This window comes from Panicum virgatum, chromosome 5K (assembly GCF_016808335.1).
Source record: "Panicum virgatum strain AP13 chromosome 5K, P.virgatum_v5, whole genome shotgun sequence".
Lineage (NCBI taxonomy): Eukaryota > Viridiplantae > Streptophyta > Magnoliopsida > Poales > Poaceae > Panicum > Panicum virgatum.
The window spans coordinates 62,089,728-62,112,251 of NC_053140.1; the positions used below are offsets into that span (position 1 = coordinate 62,089,728).

General features: G+C 46.2%; 1 protein-coding gene across 3 annotated transcripts; it reads right to left on the bottom strand.

Moving 5' to 3' along the window:
* Positions 1 to 1,108: 1,108 nt before the first annotated feature.
* LOC120709390 lies at positions 1,109 to 18,443 on the bottom strand. 3 transcript variants are annotated; one of them, XM_039995019.1, is made up of 18 exons: positions 17,974 to 18,378; positions 17,044 to 17,123; positions 16,706 to 16,756; positions 16,108 to 16,626; positions 15,769 to 16,020; positions 15,233 to 15,298; positions 14,718 to 14,894; positions 13,419 to 13,470; positions 13,060 to 13,347; positions 12,574 to 12,684; positions 11,133 to 11,321; positions 4,921 to 5,196; positions 3,778 to 4,386; positions 2,908 to 3,416; positions 2,455 to 2,515; positions 2,311 to 2,379; positions 1,917 to 2,117; positions 1,109 to 1,611 (listed from the first exon to the last, which is right to left on the bottom strand). In XM_039995019.1, the coding sequence occupies exons 1-17, from the start codon at positions 18,208 to 18,210 to the stop codon at positions 2,034 to 2,036; spliced, it is 3,630 nt and encodes a 1,209-aa protein (XP_039850953.1). In that variant the 5' UTR covers positions 18,211 to 18,378; the 3' UTR covers positions 1,109 to 1,611; positions 1,917 to 2,033. The 3 variants fall into 3 exon arrangements, with proteins under 3 accessions (XP_039850953.1, XP_039850955.1, XP_039850954.1); XM_039995021.1 differs by having other exon boundaries at positions 16,706 to 16,751; positions 17,974 to 18,110; XM_039995020.1 differs by having other exon boundaries at positions 1,113 to 1,611; positions 15,769 to 16,017; positions 17,974 to 18,443.
* Positions 18,444 to 22,524: the final 4,081 nt, after the last annotated feature.

Consider the following 22,524-nt stretch of genomic DNA (forward strand, 5'->3'; position numbering starts at 1 on the left):
ACAATCACATTAGTCCAAGTGTTGTGTGTGTCATCAATCGCCAAAACATTATATTGAAATATGGCATGAGAGGCCATTTTCGCTACACCTGGGGGTAAGGACGATGGGGAGGGCGACGAGAGAGGGGTCGCTGCGCGGGAGCACCACCGCCAGCCGCTGGGAGCACCACCACTGGCCGCCAGGAGCACCACCACCGGTCGCCGGAGGAGCAGCGCCTATGATGCCCCATGCGCGAACCGGGATGAGAGGACAGGGAGAGGGGATGACAACGAGAGTGGGGCCGCAGGGGCACTTTTGTCCTTTCGACCGCCTGTCTTTTTTTTTTTGCAGTTTATTTTAACTAGTACCAACGGTATTACATAATAGGAGTAGACGGAGAGTTTTTGGCTCGTGCTCGATACCAGGTTGGATTTTTCAGTCACATCAGGTCGGGTCAGAGTTCAGCTTGTGTGCAATTTTCGGGTTAGGTCATTTTTTCAGATTTTAGGCTAATAATTTTATCCTATGCCTGGCCCTTGTTTTAGATCAGGCCATAAATATTGGTCTGAGCCCACTAGGGATGGTAATGAGCCATGACCCTATTGATCTCTTCACAGACTAATAAGACTCTTAAATTATTTAGCTTAAAATTATATAAAATTAGAGTCTGACTCTTAGATTTTCTAGTTCAAAATCTTGAGCCTTTTACCACCTCTAGAGCCCACAACACATTTGACCAGGTCAGGTCGGCATTTTTTTGTGGATCGAGTCATATTTGTCTGGTTGGGCGACCTAATTATTAGATCCAGGACAATCTATCCCATGTAGTTCCGATCCATCTTTTTTTTCTTTGAAAAAAAACCGGGTGGAAGCAACAGCAGATGCCAGCTGGCGCAGAGGCACTGGTGAATTGACGCGATTGCCCTGTCCACTTGTGGTTCCATCACGTTTCGTTGTCCTCCGTCTGCGTCGGCGACTGACCAAACGCTCAGTCCGTGTGTTCGCCAGCGTACAGAGCAAAACAGTCAACAATTCAGCATACCAAAATCTGCGGCAATTGCACATAAAAAAGATGAGGCAATTAAACATCATCTTCACCATCCACGTTTTGCAATCGCACCAAAACCACAACAGAAAGTGCACAGGTCAACATTCCATATACACAACCAACAGTGCTGCTAGTTACAATTAACCAACCAACATGATAACTAAGACAGAGCGATACATCATCTCCAAATTTTCCACCACCACCCTACAAATTTACATTGTTATTACTCGGCAATACATACACTCCTTGTCAGTTTGCCATATATGAAAAGGTAAAGGAGACCAAACACAAAGGTAAGGAAAAGACCTACTTATTGAACCGAGCATGCCTCAAAAAAAAAAGTGCTGCCTCGATCTCAATGGTCAGCATTACAAAATTGTAGAGTCTTTAACCTTTGTCAATTCATCCAGGTAGGTAAACCATGATGGCACGGTGTCCATAACACAGGATGATCTCCAAATTATCCTGTCAATCACAGTGGCTCCCACGGAAAGATATTCACCAAGTCCAACAAAGAACGAAGAAATTCAGAGGCCTGTACATGAATCCGACCAACCCAGTAATTTACATGATTCGCATTGCATCTGTAAAAATATTAAAAAGAAATGTTAGTGACCCCATAATAAAGCACACATGGAGTACTGTTCTGGAAGCCTGGCATATTCTAGACTAATGGGCAAATGCCACATATGGAAAATCACGTTGCTCCTGAATGGCTGAATCTACAGATAGACAAGACAAAAGAGGGCCCTGCACTGCACATCTCTTTTTTCTAGATGCTAGCATTAAAAATATATAGTACACCATGTCAAGTAGACTAACTCTAGACAAACATGCAATTCCAACATACCGCAATGATATGACAGCGAATTAGTTCAGGAGGACACACCTTTTCTTAAGTTGGAGCAGAGGAAGGCAGTTTCAGATTCTTCTGCAACAAACACAGCTTAAATTACTACAGATTCTAACCTATAGCTTTATCCATTAAAATGCCATCTTGGCCTTATCATTGCACTCCTAGGTCATTTGATAACTGCAATATTCCACGCATTTGAAGGTATGGGTTCTCCAGAAGTTTCTCATTGTTACACTGGCGACAACACAAACAACATGTCAGCATCAACATAATTCAGTGATAGGATAGACACGGAATGAAATTTCTTAAGAGGCTTGAACTGCCTCAACATGTCAGCAGAAGCTATTGGGTACAATTTGCATAGCACTGTTCCTGTAAATGTTTCAGATTTCATCCCTACGAGATAAATAGGGCAGAAGACCTTAACCTGTTGAGCTTTCGAAATGAGGCTCTGAAGCATCCGCTGATAGATCTCTGGTTCCTCTGTCATCATTCTCTGTTCATACAAACTGTGTTAAGGCAAACCAGAGTAGAACTATCAGCAATCAATCAGCAGTTGCCTCAGACATACCTTCAGAAGAAAAGCAGCTGAATAATATGCTACCCTTGAATCCGTATCATCCAGAAGACCCCTGTTGGTTGAATGGATGAATATCAATCATTGGATACACATTAGACATTATAACTATTAAAGCATCTTCAACAGATTACCCGTACCTCACATCCAAAAGACACTCTCCATTACCGATGACTACTTTTGTGTTTTTGTTAATGGTTGCTGCAGCAGACTACCAAAATCAAAGCACCAAGGATAGGGTAGAGGGATGAATCCCCTTCATTTAGGTGAGAGGGAGGTGTGTTTTAGTGATTACAAAATTTTTTTAGGCAATGGGGATTGGATTAGTAATCTGCTGGAGCAACTCCAATCACCAAAACATCAAATTTTTTTTAGTATTGGGGAGAGGGATGAGTAATCTGTTGGAGATGCTCCCTACCAAGATAATGGACTATAAAAGGAGGATACCTGAAGAACTCATTGCCTTCTACCTCCTTCAGTGCCTCCTGATCAGCTGTGCATTTACCAATCAATAGTAACAGAAGTGCTGCTCGAATATCTGATGTAGCACCAGGAAGATTGCCTCTTCCTGTGCTACCAACAGCAATACCTAATGCAATGTCATCACTGGCTGCCCCTTCAAGCTGAATCAATGGCCAGAAAAACAAAGAAGTTGGTACACGGGCTACAAGTTGCATGGGAGCTATTGCGAGCCCTCTCAGAAGTAGTGCCGCCATTGATGCTTCACAGAGTAAAGTGGATTGAGCAGATTGATTCATGCCAACATCTTGCAATGTCTCGCTCCGGCAAAGATTCTTGTTTGCAACACTTTGGTGTGATGCAAGGGTTTCCAAATGACTATCAATGTTCTTGGTTGTACAACCAAAAAGTTGACCAAGGGACTGAAGGCCCCCGGCATGCATCGCATTTGTGGAAGGAATTCTCAGGCATAATTGAGAGAACAGCATGTCACACATCTGAAAGAGGAAGGACCAAATCACAAAAATAGTCAAATTTGTAGTATTACGTAAACTTCATCACCTCATTATGTAGGAGATCCAGAGGTAATAGAATGATTTGAATAAGTTCAATGGACTCCAAATAATGTTCTCTAATTTTCAATCGATAAGGCAAGAAACTAGTAACTGAGAGGAGAATCAACTCATAGGTTGTTGAACTATTCCAAATTCCCATAATCAAGAAAGGATACTATATTACTTCTACTTTAAATGTAGCTGATGCAACATCATTCTTTTCAACTGGTGCCATATGCAAATGGTGCTGACTTGTATGTATGACATATGCATGCACCAAAATTGAAATACATCAAGGAATTACCTTTAAGATGTTGATATGGTCTGTCTCATTGTTTTGAACTACTAGTAACAGAGCACTATTCATAATATCTATAACCGCAAAAGCTTTATCAAGACAGTTTTTGCTATGATTAGCAGTTGTTTGGTCTTGCATATCACTGTCATCCAATAATAATTTGCAACGCATCAGAAATTTGTCCAGCACATACAGGAATCCCCACCTAATGAAGTTGTGTTTTGACTTAAGAAGCCCACAGAGCATACAAACAGGCAGAGAAACTTCTGAACATGATAGATCCTGGCTACCAGCAACTTCAATTTCCTCTTGAAGCTTTTTTATTTTAGACCATATAGAACCATCTGTTTCTTCACTGATTTCTGAAAGGAGCAATTCAACTAACCAAATATATCCATGGTGTCTATATGATGAAATCTGTGAGTGAAGAAGTGAGTGCAAAGTAGCCCAGCAAAGCCTGGCTCTAAGCGCAACATCAGCATCATCACATCCGTCTTTAATGCTGCTAAAGCACTTGCATGATTTTGTTACTTGGATCATATAAGAAAACTCATTGTCAATCCTGGAAAATGTGCTGACAGTTCCATCAAGTTTCCTCATAACCTTGTCCAGAAGCTACATAAATAGACATTTTGATCAAAATGAGAAAAGTGCTTCTCCAAAACAAATTTTGTGCGGCTTCCAGATCATCCACACACTACCTAGTCCCTATTACAAAAGATCTATAAGATACATTTAATTGTAAAAAGAGATACATAAGCTTCGATCTATATACGTAATTATGAAAACTAGTGAGCAAATATTCAATATTTACTGGCTGTTTCTATATGCACATGTATAGACCATCATTAGTGATACCAGATTAAACAGTTGATTAGAGAAGTCATTATGGTTGTGCATACAGGTAGCTTATTCATTCTGCATATTGAGTAATAATGATATATTTGCATTTCTATAAGAGATAAAAGGGGCTAAGTGGCTAACTATTCAACGAAGGTTCTACACCTGCATCAAGTAGCACCAGATTGTCTCAGCTTCATATAAGCAAAGAGCCTTAGCATTGGAGGAAAAGAGCCAAAAGAAAGACTGATATGCCCATATCTTAGTCTAACATATAAATTAGTAAATAATAATACCAACACACTGTACCACATTCAATTGGTCATATTGTGCAGACTGTGATAATGCCGCCGATATAGCTTTCCTCAGCATGTCACCGACGCCTTCAACACCATGCTTCACAGATATATAAAAGGCCTCAGGAGCATCAGCGAATGCAAGAAGGGAAGCAAGGGGCTGGGCATCATCATAAGTATAGGTTGAAATACCACCAGCTAGGCACGCTTCATTTATTTGATGCACTACATAGTCAAAAATGACATAAAATAAATCCCGCTTCTCCTCCCTGGAGTTGGCTCGTGAATACTGTAAAGGTGATAGATAAATTTCATTAAGACATAGATAAAAGATGCCATAATTAAGTATATTAACCAAGAAACCTCCAACAAAGTCAGAAATATCAAAACACTATGATAAGGGCAATGTGTTATTTCATAACAGATGAAGGTTCAAAATGGAACTGGCCGCTGGTTATGAACTACCAAGGGCAATCTGTCATCTCATAAACAACTTTTTAATTCACGATTTTCACGGCATGTTCCCAGGAAAAGCTATAGAAGTTATCGTGGGAGCCAACCTTCATTGTATTTTTTTAGTACTCGTTAATAGAAATATTGATAATATAAATCAATTTGGAAGAGGCTATTAACACATCGTACATAATGATGAAACAAATATTATTTAGAAAGCAAGTCATACTGTTTTTAGAAGTGTTGGTGTATGTGTGAGTGGCCCATGTATTTGGCCCATCTAGAGGCCCATGTACAGCTACTATATTATCCACCCTTCTAGGGTTTGGAGGAATATACTACTTATTCTCTCCTACATGGTATCATTAGCCAAGCCTTCTCTCTCCTCCCACCCTCCAGCCGCCGCCGCCGGCGCCATGGCCGGCCGGCCGCCGGCGCCGCCACCCCTCTCCTTCCCTCCCCTCTCTTCCCTTCCACCCCCTCTCAGCGCCGGCGCTGCTACGTTCCCTGCCCCTGGCGCAACGGCCGCTTGGCCCCAAATCCGGCCACCCCGACCCGCCGCCGCCCTCGCCCGGCTCGAGCCCGCGCTCCACCTCCTCCATGGCCTGGGCTCGGTATGCCCTTCGCGGACGCGCCGTTCGCCGCCGCTGCCTTCCGCGGGCAGCCGATCGTCACCGGAGCTGCTACGGCCGACGCTGCTCTCGCCGCGGCTCTTCTCGCCGCCAAGTCCGAGGCTTCAGCGGCTCAAGAGCGTGTCCGCGCAGCTGCCCTCGCTTGGGAGCGCGAGCGCTCCACGGCCGACGCTCTCACTCGTCGGGTCGCCGAGGTGGAGCACTACTTCCTTGTCTCCTCCGGCAAGCAACCTGTCGTCCCCTTCACCGAGCACGGCGCTTCGTCCTCCCACCAGGCTCCGCCCACTAGATCTGGACCCCGGATCGACCTGACCGACCCCATGGTGGTCCAGCTCCACCTCCAGGCCGCCGGCGTCCAGAACATCAAGGCGCTGGTCTCCGTCCTTCTCGACCCTACGTCCTCCTCCTATGAGCGCTGGCGGGACCAGGTCCTCCTCGCCCTCCGCCGCTACGCCCTCGACGAATACGTCCTCCTCGACACGCCGATCGAGGCGAGGGACCTGGTGTGGCTACGCCTCGACAGCGTCGTCATGTCCTGGATCTTTGGGAGAATTTCCCTAGAGCTGCAGGACTCACGGCGGCACCGCGCGAGAGGCCTGGCTGGCTCTTGAGCAACAGTTCCTCGGCAACACCGAGGCCCACGCTCTCCAGCTCAACGCCTCCTTCCGCACCTTCGAGCAGGGGGACCTCTCTGCAGGAGGATGAAGGGGATGGCCGATGCTCTTCACAACCTCGGGTGCCCGACCGGGTCTTGGTGCTCAATGTCCTACGAGGTCTCAACAGCAACTATGACCACCTGCGGACATATATCACCCACCAAAGGCCCTTCCCCTCCTTCCTGCAGGTCCGGGACGACCTCGTCCTCGAGATCACCAGGGGTCCCGCGACCGGCTCGTCCTCGTCCACCTCCACCGCGCTCGTGATTGCTCCACCGGCTTCCTCCGCCTCGCCTGCCACCTCCCTCCTTGGTGCTCCTCCCACCGGCCAGACCGGGGGTGGGGGGGGGGACGTGGTGGTGGTGGTGCTGGCGGCACTGCTCCTGGTGGTGGTGGTGCTGGTGGGGGCCGTCGGGGCACTCCGACTCCGGTTCCCACTCCTGCTCCTGGCCCTGGAGGTACGCCCTGGCCATCCTTCAGCAACCCATGGTCAGAGCGCATCTCGATGTGGCCGTTTCAGGGTCGGGGGAGGGGGGGCCTCGTCCTCAGCCCCAGCCGGCGGCCATGTTCACCGGTGCTACTCTCCTGTTTGCGCCGTCCTGGACCCCGCCCGCTCAGCCCAGCCAGCAGCCGGCCTGGCCTGGGGGTGGGGACCAGGCCGCGCTGGCACAGTCCTTCAGCACCATGGGGCTGACGCCGCCAGTTAGCACCGAGTGGATCGTTGACTTGGGTGCCACCTTCCACACCACCCCAGATGCTGGTATACTTTCTTCCGTCCGACCCCACCCTTCTTGTCCTTCTTCCATCATGGTTGGTGATGGGTCTTGCCTTCCTGTCACCGCCGTGGGTTCTGCTCCTGGTTCTTTTCGTCTTCCCAATGTTCTTGTTGCTCCTCAGATGGTTCATAACCTTATTTCCATTCGCCAGTTTACAGCTGACAATTCTTGTTCCATCGAATTTGACTCTTCTGGTCTTACTGTGAAGGATTCGGCTTCCCGACGTCCGCTCCTCCGATGTGATAGCACGGGGCCCCTTTACACCCTTCGCCTTCCTTCTTCCACTGCACCACCTTCGACTTCTTCGTCTGCCGTTTTTGCCGCGACGCCGTCTTCCACCGCCTGGCACCGCCGTCTTGGTCACCCCGGCCGCGACGTTTTGGCTCAGCTTAGTTGTAGTACCGATGTTCCTTGTACTAGAGCTCCTGCTGAGCACATCTGTCATGCGTGCCAGCTAGGTCGTCATGTTAGACTTCCTTTTTCTTCTTCGCATGCGACGCATGACTTTGATCTTGTTCACTGTGACCTGTGGACATCTCCTGTACCCAACATTTCTGGCTATATTGCGCGCCAAATCTGAGACTTTTCCCACCCTCCACTTCTTTGCCTGGGTGTACACTCAGTTCGGTCCCACCATTAAGGCCGTCCAGTGTGACAACGGGCGTAAGTTCGATAACACCACCTCCCGTTCTTTCTTCCTCTCTCGGGGTGTTCAGCTGCGTATATCTTGTCTGTATACCTCTCCCCAGAACGGCAAGGCTGAGCGAATGATTCGCACGACGAACAACGTCATGCGCACCCTTCTGATCTAGGCCTCTCTGCCTCCCCGCTTTTGGGCTGAGAGTCTCCACACTGCCACCTACTTGCTCAACCGCCTTCCGTCCACGGCTTGCCTTGCTCCCACTCCACACCACGCCCTTTTCGGTACCCCTCCTTGCTACGATCACCTCCGTGTCTTCGGGTGTGCATGTTACCCTAACATCTCCGCCACTGCTACTCACAAGCTAGCGCCCCGCTCGACACGGTGTGTGTTTCTTGGTTACTCCCCTGACTACAAGGGGTACCGCTGCTTTGACCTCACCTCTCGCCGGGTCCTCATCTCCCGACACATTGTGTTTGACGAGTCGGATTTCCCTTACTCCACCTCCTCTACACCTTCCCCTGACCCCGAGTTGGAGTCCCTGTTTTCGCCTGACCCGGTGGTTCAGCCACCTTTGTCTATCTGTCCTCCCGCAGGTTCTCCTGGTACACCAACACCGCTTCCGGTGATCTCTGCTGCGCCACGCGCGGCCCCGGTGCCTGCTGTCGTGCCACGCGCGGCCCCGGTGCCTGCTGTCGTGCCACGTGCAGCCCCGGTGCCTTCTGTCGCGCCACGCGCGGCCCCGAGACCTATCGTGCCACGCGCGGCCCCGGTGTCTCCTGCTGTGCCACGCGTGGCCCCGGTGCCTCCTACGGCGCCTGCGCGCTACGCCCAGCCAGTGCAGGTGTACCGGCGTCATTTGGTGCCAGCACCGGCGCCGGACCCGACTCCGGCACCGAAGTCTCCACCGCCACGTACACCAGAGCCGTCGCCGCAGCCGCCTTCGTCGACTCGCTCTCGAGTCGAGCCGGCTGTGTACCACCCGCCAGTCATCCATCGGGACCCTAGTCATATTCATCCTATGGTGACTCGGCGGATGGCTTCTCAGCCCGCGACTCTCTCCGCCACCGAGGGAGAGCCGCGGATCTCTCCGATACCCTCCTCTGTCCGCGACGCCCTGGCGGATCCTCACTGGCGTCGTGCGATGGAAGATGAGTATGCAGCTCTTCTTGCCAACCAGACGTGGGACCTCGTGCCGCGTCAATCTAGTTGCAATGTGGTCACTGGCAAGTGGATCTGGACGCATAAGCGTCTACAAGGCTAGCTCGTTCTCTCTCACTCATGGCCTGTGCACCAGCTGGATGTGAAGAATGCTTTTCTCCATGGCACTCTGTCAGAGACAGTCTACTGTAGTCAGCCGGCGGGATTTGTGGACTCCAGACGTCCGGATATGGTCTGCCGGCTCAACAAGTCTCTCTATGGTCTGAAGCAGGCTCCTCGGGCTTGGTATTCTCGGTTTGCCACGTTCTTGCTGACTCTGGGGTTCACCAAGGCCAAGTCTAACACTTCTCTATTCATCTACCGCTGTGGGAATGAGACTGCCTACCTACTGCTCTATGTTGATGACATTGTGCTCACAACCTCCAGTCAGCAGTTGCTTCAGCGCATCATCTCTCTACAGCAGGAGTTTGCTATGAAGGATCTTGGTCAGCTCCATCACTTCTTGGGTGTTACTGTTGAGCCTCGCCCGCCTAACCTTTTCCTTCACCAACGGCAGTATGCACTTGATATTCTGGAGCGGGCTGGGATGACTGATTGCAAGCCATGCTCCACTCCTGTCGACACTCAGGCGAAGCTGTCTGCTGATCTGGGTGATCCCGTGGCTGATCCTACTGCCTACCGGAGTCTTGCCGGTGCCTTGCAGTACCTCACTTTCACCAGGCCGGAGCTCACCTTTGCAGTTCAGCAGGTCTGTCTTCATATGCATGATCCCCGGGAGTCACATCTTGCTGCGCCGAAGCATCTACTCCGCTACATCTGTGGCACTGTTGACTTCGGCCTGGTTCTTCACTGCTCTCCCTCTGCTGAGCTGGTTGTCTACACCGACGCTGACTGGGCTGGCTGTCCGGACACTCGCCGCTCCACTTCCGGCTATGCCGTCTTCCTGGGCAGCAACCTTGTCTCCTGGTCGTCCAAGCGACAGCCGGTTGTCTCCCGCTCCAGTGCCGAGGCGGAGTACCGTGCTGTCACTAACGGCGTGGCGGAGGCGTCCTGGCTATGACAGCTCTTGGCGGAGCTCCATAGCCTGCTCGCCAAGAGCCCGCTCGTCTACTGCGACAACGTCAGCGCCGTGTATCTCTCCCCCAACCCCGTTCAGCATCAGCGGACGAAGCATGTGGAGATCAACTTGCACTTCGTTCGCGACAGGGTCGCTATCGGCGATGTTCGGGTCCTCCATGTCCCGACCACCTCCCAGTTTGCTGACATCTTCACCAAGGGTCTCCCCTCCTCGACTTTCTCAGAGTTTCGCTCCAGCCTCAACGTAGCAGGTGGCTAGTTGTGGCTGCGGGGGAGGGGGGGTGTTTGCCCTGTGTGCGCTTTCTTTATTGTCCAGTCTTGAACACCGCTGCGCCGGTAGTTCAAACTGCGGGGGGGGAGGGTGTTGGTGTATGTGTGAGTGGCCCATATGGCCCATCTAGAGGCCTATGTACAGCTACTATATTACCCACCCTTCTAGGGTTTGGAGGAATATACTACTCATTCTCTCCTACAAGTACTTAAATCAGTATGAAGTATAATGGTCGAAGGGTTGAAAAAAGAGCAAATACTGTGTCTTGCTGAGTTTTCTCCAAATTCAGGATTATAAGAAATGCTTTTAGGCATTCAAGAAAAATTGGGTTTCAAAATGATTTTCTATTTCACCAATTTTCATACTATCTATGATTAAAGGAGGCGCCCAAAAATTGGATCATTGGGAGGAGAACAGATCAAGTGCAAAGTTCTCTAATAATAATGTATGATTTATTGAGCTTGCCCTATAGGAAATCCAGTCAAAACAGGGGTACTAAAAAAACCATTCCAGTCAACATAAAGAAAGGCCAGGTGTCAAATTAAGAGCAAGACCAAACCTCAAGACAAATATAGTCAATTCCACCAAGAAGATCAATATGTTCAGGAACAAAATGAGTATCACGAACACCATTCTGAGTTACATCTGATACTTGGTACAGCATATTTGTCAGCATGCATATGAGCTTGCTGTGCACTACTTTTGCCCATGAGTGCTCCACACTAATCTCAAGAAGAGTCTTTATCACCTGTTCAGGATTTAAAAAAAATGCACAAGTGACTTGAAGAACATTTTCAGCAATAACGTTCATAGAAACTAGCATGGTTCCGCTAGGCGCTAGGCGGATTCTAGGCGCTGACCCTCAGCCTAGAGCCTAGGCGGGATTAATCGCACCTAGGCGTTGCTAGGCGTTTTGCTAGGCGTTCTATATCCATTCATATTTTACCTACAAAAGTCTATTAGAAAAGAAAAAACAAAACACATATGGGCCAAATATTACATAAAAAGCCCATAAAACAGCCCAAACCCAATTTGTAGCAAACTTATCTACCTCATCAACCCTATCCCTTCCATCCCGACCCCAACCCTATCCCTTCCATCCCGACCGCGGCGCCGGTCAGGGACCCCGTCCCAGCCTCCTCCGCGCCGCCGCCGCCCCCGCCCCCGCCCCCGCCTCCTCCGCGCCGTTCGCCACCTCCGCCGACCCCGTCCCCGCCGCCTCCGCTCCGGTCGCCACCTCCGCCGCCCCCTTCCCCGCCTCCTCCGCGCCGGTCGCCACCTCCGCCGCCCCCGTCCCCGCCTCCTCCGCGCCGGTCGCCACCTCCGCCGCCCCTGTCCCTGCTTCTCTGCGCCAGTCGCCACCTCCGCCCGCCTAGATGGGCGACTACCCCCATAGGCGAGGCGACGGGCTTCGCCCAGCGCGTAGTCGCGCCTAATCGCCGGCTAATCGACGCCTAGCGGAACAGGGGAAACTAGTAAAGAGTATATACTCTACATTTTGGCTGAACTGCTGAAGTCAAAAGTCTAACATGTGTCAAATACATTGAAAAGACCACATTACATATACCAAGAAATCAAATGAGCATTGCAGAGCCTACAAGAACAAAAATCTTAAGATTGAATAGTACTGTGGCCATATCTCAAAAACACGTCAGCAAAATCCGGAGATCAACTACTCCGTTGTCCTGATAGTTGGCCTTTTTGGTTTCCCCAATGGTTTTGACTCCCAGTCAGTAAACAAAAATTATGATGCATGTTCAAATCATATTGTACCTAGTAGTCAAGGCAATATATAAATGGCTAACTTTGCAGGCTAACTTTGCAGCTACATGATTTATCTCCAATATTAAATAAAACATCTTTTAGGTATTACAGAAACGTGTGACAATCCGGAGTAAGAAATGTTGATAATCAGGACTAAGAAATGTTGCAACTATGCTTGGAAAATAAGAAATGTTGCGAAACATAGCAAAAGTGAACTTGAAGAAAGTTATGTTTACCCTTATGTCCAGACCTCCCAGTCTACTCCTGATAATTTTTCCTCCATCACAAACAAAGTAAAATAGACAACTCAAAGCTGAGGCCCACACAATCTCCTGTCGTTCCTCCATCTATGGAAGCAAGAAAAAAAAATGATCACACATATCAGCTTACCAGCTAACAAAAAGACAGGGCACAAAATTGATTAATAAGCATTGATCATGTTTTAGTACTAAAAACAATATTCTTAGAATTAACTATATAAAAAAAATACAAGGACAAATTGGAGCATAAACACGGGCAAATTGAAGCATCACCCGGCAACATAAAAGAACATAGTTCCATAAATATAAATATGGCACAGAAAGGTGAAAGATAACTGTTTCTGCGAGCAATAATAAAAAGTAGTATATTTGCTAACGGCTAACACATTTCCTTGATATTAGAACCCAAATATAACAAATAAACTGCATGCTCAGAATCAATGTCCTAGAAAAAAAATATACCTGTACTAGGACAAGGAGAACCTCAAAAAGTATTTTAAGAAGCCATGACTCAAACTGATCAATAGCAGGACTGATCTTTGGCTCTTCTTCAGGTTCTGCTGCCCTAGGTTCATCTATACTTGATCCATATTCGTTGCTTAGATAAGAATGGTTCACAGTTTCACTTTTATCTATAAGCGGTGCATCTTCAACAACCATAGGTTCCAGTAGGTGGGCATGTACCCCCAGATTTAGGATCAAATCAAGAGCCTTTGTTCTGGTAGATGTCTTTTGAGAGCTCAACATACCCTGACAAGTTAAAAATGTGCAAAAGTGAATTGAAAGTTGATTTGAAGGAAACCATCATGAAAAATACGCACCTCAAGCATATAAAGTGTCAGGGGTGCAGCAGTTTCGGAATCCATCATATACCTGGATTAAAAGAAATAAAGACCCCTGAGAAAGCAATCACATTATATGATAGATAAGAAGGTATGACAGGCTAGCAGCTGTTTAAACTACTTTGATAGCAAACGTGTTCATAATCACCGTCGAGAGACATCAGTGTTGTATATCTTCTGTAGCACAGAAGTGAAAACGCTTCATTGTTAAGAATAGTGCTGAACTTCTTTTAGCAACAACAATATATACAAGAATTTGGTCAATTTTCGTACATTAACTAACACGGTGGTTTAATTTCATCTCTCAACTCCAATACCAGATCCCTAACTGTTCAAACCATGTAAAACTCGTTCCTTAGTCCATTTTACAGTGACTTTTTACATGTGGCTCATATGACTCAGTTCTCATATGCCTAGGCGCAGGCACGGCGAAGCAGAGCAGTGCCCAAACCTACATCTCCCTCGACCTCAATACGGATACCTTCACTCCTTTCGCCACCACCAACGGCAACTCCTGCCATTACTTCTTGACCTTAGCAATCAGCGCGCTCTCGCCTCCCTAGCAGCGCCATGCCTACATCAGCTAGGCCTCAGGCATTGCTGCTACTCCTGGGGCAGTTTATGGACCAATTTGAATGGTTTGGGGGAGTAAATCAATTTGGAATTATCAAATTTTATTGAGGGGTTAAACACATAAAGCGAATTGTTCGGGGTAGTAAAACAAACTATTTCCTATCACATAATATTGATTAGGGGGGAAGATAGTTCAATCATGAAATTCACCTATCCCTTTAAAATGTAATATCACCATCTTGAAAGAAGAATTTTTATTGTCTTCCAAAATTTATTGTTGTCCATTTTATATATACATGCACTCTTGTATTATGTGACAAATGATTTGAATATCTGATTTAAAAAAGAAGAGATTGTAAAAAGGTAACTTCTTACAATGTGCACATCAACCTAAATCTGCATAGGCAAGACAACACAACTGTTGACAGTAGTATGTAACAAAAACAGAGCCATAAATGAATACAGAAGAGCGATAAGCAATTCAAAATACATTCATGTAAAAAATAATAAAAATTGAACATGATATAACCTTGGCTGGGCAAACAAATTCTTAGGTAGATCAGGCCATGATATCAGTCGTAAAACTAGTGAAAAGAGAATACATGACAACAATGCCAAGGGTAGTTAAAATATCAAGAAAATTGGCGAAATTTGATATTGGTGATTGGTGAATAAATAACAAGAAATGGGATTATAGAATTATACATGTCAATGACAAGTTTGATAAGGACACTGAATGCCACATCTGCTGAAGGTTGCCGACTCTGGGTGCTCAATCTTGATGGAGCAATAGACTGACTTGCATTTGAAGTTGCTTCGGAACAAACTTCAGCTATGACTTCAGAAATTTCAGCAGCATTCAATCTTAAGGGTTGCTGCTCACTAGTAAAAGAAGGTAACATTATGAGCAAGACAAACATGCAAATAAAACGTCAGGAATGACTGTGACACATCATAAAGATACATGAAGTTCTAACTGAAGTATATAGAGGTGAGGGTATATGATTCAAAGTGCCTTTGATAACTATATTTTCTCCCGTATATCAAGGATATGGGGGGGTAAAGGGTCATAATGAGTTCATCTTAAATTAACCTATGTGGAATTTAGGTTCAGGAATGCAACAATGACATGGATCCGTATGATTGAAAACAAATACAGATGTTCAAACAAATGAGGGTGTGCAATACCATCCAAGTAAATAAATGAAACAGATAAGTACCTGTAGTGTCTATACTGGAAAAGGGGTCGTGCTCGAGGCTGGAAGGTGTTTGCTGGTATGTTCATCCTACCAAAAAGAAAAGGACGGATTATTAAAAATAAGTTTATTTTGACCCTTTTTCCTTTAAAACAACTGTAAGTGGTAACAAAATTATGTAGGCATCTGCTTTATACAGTAAGCACGAATCTAGATGACAGCAAGTATCACTGGCCTTCAGTTTAACATTTGCTTAGAACATTAAGGATATGCCAGCTGTCCAGATACAGAAAACTATTTCTGAATAAGTTAATTTGATTAAGATTACAACTAAAAAATCTTAGGATACTATTATATTAATAAGAAATTTGCCAGCAGGCAAAGATTTCAATCGAATGAAAAATGACTCTAGAAAAGGAAAGGGAAATGCAAGACATTAAATTGAAAAACTCAGAACAATTTCATTTGAAATACTAAGAGGAGCATGAAAGGAATGATATGCTAATAATCACAACAACACAAATAAATAAATAAATAAATAAATAAATAGTAAGGCATACCAAACATGATTTGGGCCTGACTTCATGCGTTTTGAGGCAGTTATTGCTTTTAAATGGCTTTGTGATGACGCAAAAGTACTTGGTGAAGAAGTTGAAGGTTGCAGCAAATCAATATCTGGAAATTCCTGGATAACACTATATTTCCACTGTTGATCATTAATTTTCGCTTCCATATCCCCAACTAGAAGAGCTGCAGCACCAACCTCAAGAAAACCATGTGTATGAAAATCTTGAAGACCCACAAAATCACTGCTGGTGGTAGGAGATGAGAAAAATAGTTAGTGTTGGCAACAACAAAAAATGGGGATACGAAAAAAACAACAAGCACAAGAGATATACCTTTCTTTGGCAGAAGTTGATGCCTTCCGTTCGCCATACACATGCCATCGCCAGCTTAAAATGTCAAAGGATATATATTTGTTATCATCTCCAGGCTCACCCCCGTCAACTTTATCGCTAGCTGATGATATCAAATTGGATGAACTATGGCATTCCTTCAATTCAAGATGTTCTCTATTGCTAATAACTTCTGGAGTTAGCTGAGAAACTAAGGACCTATTCAAAAATGATGAAAGTGAAGGAAGTGACTGCTTGGACGCAACAGACGGGACTATAGGTTGGAATGACAATTTTGGAATATGTCTTGCAACCAATGAGCGAACATAGTTTAAAGACTTCACAAGAGATGCCGAAGCAAAGTTGGATATTGGCGGGGCAATTGGTGAGGCATTCGGTGCAGCTGCTGCTGATACTTGGCCAAGAGATTCTGCTCTGTTATTTGCCATTGGCTCACATTTTGCAATCGTATTTGCACAGAAAAGATCAATTTGTCGCAGAGTCTGGACCCTTGGAATATACCTGAAGACCAAATGCCCAATAGGGTTAGTACAAACAAATTTCACAAGCTGAAATAAGTGGCAAGAAACAATCCAGTTACCGGATAAGATATCTCTTTAACAATGCCACACATCTTGGGACGACCGCTGGGCTGGTTCAAAAGATTGTCCAAATTAGAAAGTGGGAGATGTCAATACCCCATAAAGATGCATAATGAATCTCAAAATGAACCAAGCAAAGCAATGAATAAGGTTAAGCATTTCTTATTTAAAAACTACTTATTTAGTTGATGTATGCCATTTAGAAACAAGAGATTTTCTTCTTTTTTGACCAAGAGATTTATTCTAAATTAGGACATTATGCTGAAAAAATTTAAGTTCCTGTTTCCCCTGTTGCCTTGCAAAGAATCACATTAAGATGTCAAAGCTGAAAGCATACCTGCGATCACTTTCTGCAAGAGCGTGGTCAATGAGGACATTATAAGCCATATCGATGGTTGAAGGGCTGGCTATATAATCCTGTCAGCATATAATCACCTCCATTTAGAAATGGCATAAATACAAAGGAGGTGATAACAAAAATTAAGAAAATGTTGTGCTGCATTAGATAACTTCCTTTGCAACTAGCACTGACATCATCAAGAGCAGTATAACACGCAAAGCAGAGAAGCCAGGTGTGCTCCCCAGTTATGAGGTAATAACAGATATACCAGGAAATTTAGGAAGAAAAATAACCACACCTGGACAAGAGAATGTGTTGACATTTCAAATGATTATAAACAGGCTAGATGGTGTAGGCCATGCTACGCTGTTGTACAGTATGTTGTCCTACACGTCAGTAGTTCTTTGGTGATGATGAAACCATAACTACCACGATATAGCAAAGGGTATCCGAATTCTTGTGATAAGTAGTGTTATGAGGCCATTCGTACTCACAATGTTGAATATAAGTTTGTTCTCCCATTTTTAACTGCCACAAGCATAGACACAAACTTGTGCCATTCAATGCACGCAAGCGTTACACGAGGGGCGCGAATAGGTCGAGAACAGCCGGCACTCGATACTGGGGGTCTACAAAAGCGAATAGCGTGTCGACATGTAAACAAGGGAGCGTCACTGCTCTGCTGCGTATTTAACTAACACATCAGGAAATACCCCCCCCCCCCCCCCCCCCTTTTTTCTGGTCCTAGATGGTTGGAGATAAATGAAGTTTGCACGGTGCATTTACAGACATATCAGCACTGGCATTCACACCCAAGGGGAACCAAAGGCCTAGCACAGGGGGCGGGCAGCATGCGCGAAGTAGAGTACGGAAATGTAGCTGGTACACATAATAACGATGGTAGACAAGACAGGGATGGATTGGTACCCGGAGCGTTCGCGAGGCCTCGGCGGCGGCAGCTGGACCGTGGGTGTGCGGCGCGGGCGGCGAGAGGCAGTCGGCGACGGCCCTCCGGAGCGGCTCGGGAGGCTTGCGGGCGGAGGCGGTGGATATGGAGGCGGATCGCGGCGGACGGTGGGGCGGCACCGGCGGGGCGGCGGCGGGGGCATAGTGGCGCGCGCTGGCGAGCCGTTTGGACGGGAGCGGCGCCTCCCGGAGCGGCATCTGGTGCTGGTGGGCGAGATCGAAACCCTAGGTCTCCGTCGGCGGCATTCGATCGTGGTCGTAGCAGCAGGCAGCAGGAATCGATGGAAATGGAGTCACGGACAAATCACAAGTGGAGTGGGAGGGTGGTGCCAAGGATGTTGGATTGGATTCTGTCTCTGTTTGTCTGTCTCCCTCCCTCCCTCCCTCCAGTTTCATTCTCAGCAGGAATCCATGGAGGGATCGAGCAAGAGATTTTTTATTTTTATTTTTATTTTTATTTTTGGGGAAGGGAGTAGGAGTCGAGTGAAGAAGGCAAGCCTGCTGCCTGTTGGTCTGATTCGCGACGCAGGCGGTTTTTTATTTTTTTATTTTCGTTTTTTACAAAAAAATATATTTTCGATTTGGAAATTTACAGGAATATATCCGGCTCCCGCCCTGCCGGGCGGCAGGAGCATTTTTGGAAAAAATTTCGCGGAGAAAATTGCGCCCCGGTCTCTGGGGGCCGGTCGCCCGGCAGTGGGGCAGTGGGGCGGGCGGCCCCACAGGCCGCCCGGCAGCGGGGCGGCCGGCCCTGGCCGCGCGGCTGCGGGGCAACCGGCTCTCCCACCCTTATATAAGGGTTGGCTGGTCCCCCCACCCCTCATTTGCATCACTAAAATTCCAGAAACTAAGAAAAAAGAGGGAGGGAAGGAGAGAGGCGAAGCCCTGTCGGATTTTCGAGCCGGCGACTGCAGGTAACCAAAATTCTTCTACGCTTTACAAATAGATTATGTTGTAATTATTTTTGTTGAAACAGTAGATTAGCAATCAATTTAATATCATGATTGTGTGTCCAGATATGTCGAGCAAGCTTCGTTTTCAAGTTCATTATGGTGATTACTATATTTCTCATGATGCGTATGCAGTAGATCTATCAGCTTTTGAACGAATAGAGTGCGGAATAGATAAACCCTTAGAGAGGAGTTTTGGTTCCATACGCAAATGGTTTCACGAGATATTCAATGTGAATCCAAAGACTCATTTTCTAACCGTTCAGACTGTGACGAATTGGAGAACTGAAGGGGATTTCTGGGAGTTGATGCTTATAGCAAACACCGAAGAATGGCGGACTTACATGCAAGCAGCTCTTGACCGCGGGTGGCCTCTTGCAATGCTAATTCAGATTCACCAGAAGGCAGCCCATTTCGGTGAAAGGTCAACAAGTACATCATCTCATATGAACCAAGCAGTGGAATAAGAAAATGAAGATCAGAACATGCATGTCACAGAACCTGAGCCGCAAGGTATAGCTGATCAGGTAGGAGAAAAAGAATATCAGAACGTGCATGTCATTCAACCTGAGCCGCAAGGTTTATCTGATGAGGGGGAGCGGATACTTGGAATAGTGGAAGCTGTACAGAATGAATACCAGGAGGCTCGAATGATGGAAGAATGTGGGGACTCATCACACAACGAGGACTACCCGTTGCTAGGTGAATGGCGAGACAAGGGTTTTGGAAATCCAGTGATACAGGATATTAGGAGTAATGAGTACGAATACAGAGAGAATGAGGTTGTGCAGGGGGCAAAGTATCCTAGCATTGAAGCTGTGAAAGATGTTGTGAAGCTTTGGGCTATATCGTTGAGGAAGGAATTCAGAGTTGTGAAGTCTAGCAGCAAAGAATATGAGGTGAAGTGTGTCAATGGTGATTGTACATGGCGAGTACATGCCTACAAGGGCAAGTACAAGACACATTGTGAGTGTTCAATTGTTACACCACATACATGTAGATTAACTGCTGTTGCGCAAACTCACCGTAACATCATATCCACTTTCGTGGCCAAGAAGATGTATGGGGTGATTCTGGACAAAATTAATTATGAGCCAAAATTGATAATTAGAGACATCGACGACCGTTTTCAATACAAAATCAGCTATGCAAAGGCTTGACGGGCAAAACAAATGGTGTTTGAGATGAGATTCGGTACATATGAGGCATCATATGATAACCTGCCTCACATGCTGTTAGCAATTGTGCAGAGAAATCCTGGAAGCGCGACTGATATCTACATTGTACCGAGTTTAGATGGGGGACCTGGATTTCTGCTTCGTGCTTTCTTCTTCCTTGGTGCATGTGTGAGGGCATTTATGTATTGTCTTCTTGTTCTATGTATTGATGGCACATTTTTGACAGGAAGATATAAGGGGACAATATTGACAGCGATTGGAGTTGATTGCAATAAGCAGGTGGTTTCCATCGCCTTTGCTTTTGTTGAGAATGAGAACACAGAGAGCTGGTACTGGTTTCTTGAACGTGTGAAGATTCACGTTGTTGCTGGAAGGCCTGATGTTTGCCTCATCAGTGACAAACATGCAGGTCTTCTAGCAGCAATAAGGCAACTACATGAAGGAAGTCGAGGACAACCTCCTCTATGGCTAGATGTTGTGAGTAGGTGGTGCATAAGGCATATGAGTGCAAACTTTTATGAGCGCTTCAAGAATAAGGAACTTATGAATTTGTTCAAGAGGTTGTGCACTCAAAATCAGCAGTGGAAGTTTGATGTATTGTGGCAGGTGCTAGATAACATGTGTGCCGAGTTGCTAAAGTAACAAGCCTCAACCTCCAGCCGGAGACGTTCCGGCGGCGGACCTTTCACACAGTGGATTAAGGATGCACCTAAGGAGAAGTGGTCAATTCTATATGACACTAGTGGTCGTCGATATGGGATCGAGACAACCAACCACGCAGAGTGTTACAATATGGTAATGCGTCATGTTCGTGGATTTTCTCTTGTTGGCATAGTTGAGTTCATCATGTACGGATGCATAAGGTACTTCAGAGAGCGATACCAGGCAGCTACTGTCTTATTTAATGATCCAGGCGTGATTTTTTTAATAGGGTCACTAACTACATGAAAGGAAAGATTGAAAAGACTCAATATCACAGAGTGGTCTCCATGGGCACAAAGGATCAAAGGTTTGAGGTTTCATGCAAGGACAGGACAGGGTGTCCGCAGACAAAGGGTCGTTCAGGATTGCTTGATAACGCCGAAAGGCAAGGTTTTTTGCAGATGCAAGAAGCCACAGCTTCTTCACTTACCATGCTCCCATGTCATTGCGGCATGTTCAGAATCTGGGTTGGATCCTGGGGTTTTTGTTTCACAATATTACATAAAAGAAACCGCTGTGCACACTTGGGGCCATGAGATATATGGCATAGGCAGTCTGGGATCATTCACTACACCAAATATCTATCCAATGTACATTTCCAATCCAGATGCTAGGAGAGGGGTAGGTCGACGGCAGACACTTTGTATCCGTAACGGAATGTATGAGTCTGAGGCAGGAAAGAAGAAAAAACGATGCAACCTGTGTGGAGCAGATGGTCACACTTACAAGAAGTGCCCTAAAATACAAGAAGATAATGCTGGTGCTGAGGTTGGACCTTCTGGAAATCCCACCGATGGATTGCCTCCGGATTTTGGAGCCCTTCGCGTCTTGATTTCGTTATGTGTGCATATGTATTTGAACCAGATGTATGGATATGTATTCCGACTTGTATGTGATAATTACATTTTGTTATGTATGGATATGTATTTGCACTAGATTGTAGCATGTAATATTACGAAGGTATTTGTGTAGTAAGATTTCTTGGTTGCAGTTCTAAATGTGTAGGTTGGTTCAATTAGATTTCTCACTAAATGTAGTGTACTGAAAATAGAAGGGTAGTTACGAATCATAAATTTTCGGTTTGCAATACAGTTTTGTAAACAATGCTACGATTACAAAGCAGAGGCCTAAGGCGTTCGTACTACTAGGTACTTGAACAATGAAAAGCATGACTTGTGCAACACGATAACCTCGTGTTGTGACTATACCTAACATGCCTTAAGAAATGTAAAATACCGGGATTACATGGTGGTGCTTTACTGAGTGCATCGGTGATATTTTCCCTTCCTAATAGCTTCATACCCTACTTCCTTAGCACGGCGGGCCCTCTCTCGCTTCCTCTCTCTATCAGCTTCACGTTCCTCTGCCTTCTGACGTTCCACTTCTGCAATCCTCTTCTGAATCTCTTCCTGGTTTTTCTTGCGCTTCTCCTCCATCTGTTCTTCATACAGCATTCGTTGCCACCTTTGTGCAGCCCACCTTGCTTGACGCTCCACGTGGTCCTTATCCTGCTGAGATTGCTCGGTGTCTAACCACTGCACGAAATCACATAGAGGCGGTGGAGTCTTTCCCCAAATCATGTTAGAAGTCATTACTAGATCTGAAAGTGACAAACTCTGATAGTGTTTTGTAGTACCTTTGCTCGGTCCTTGCCGTAATGCTTGGGCGGGTCGTACTCGTAA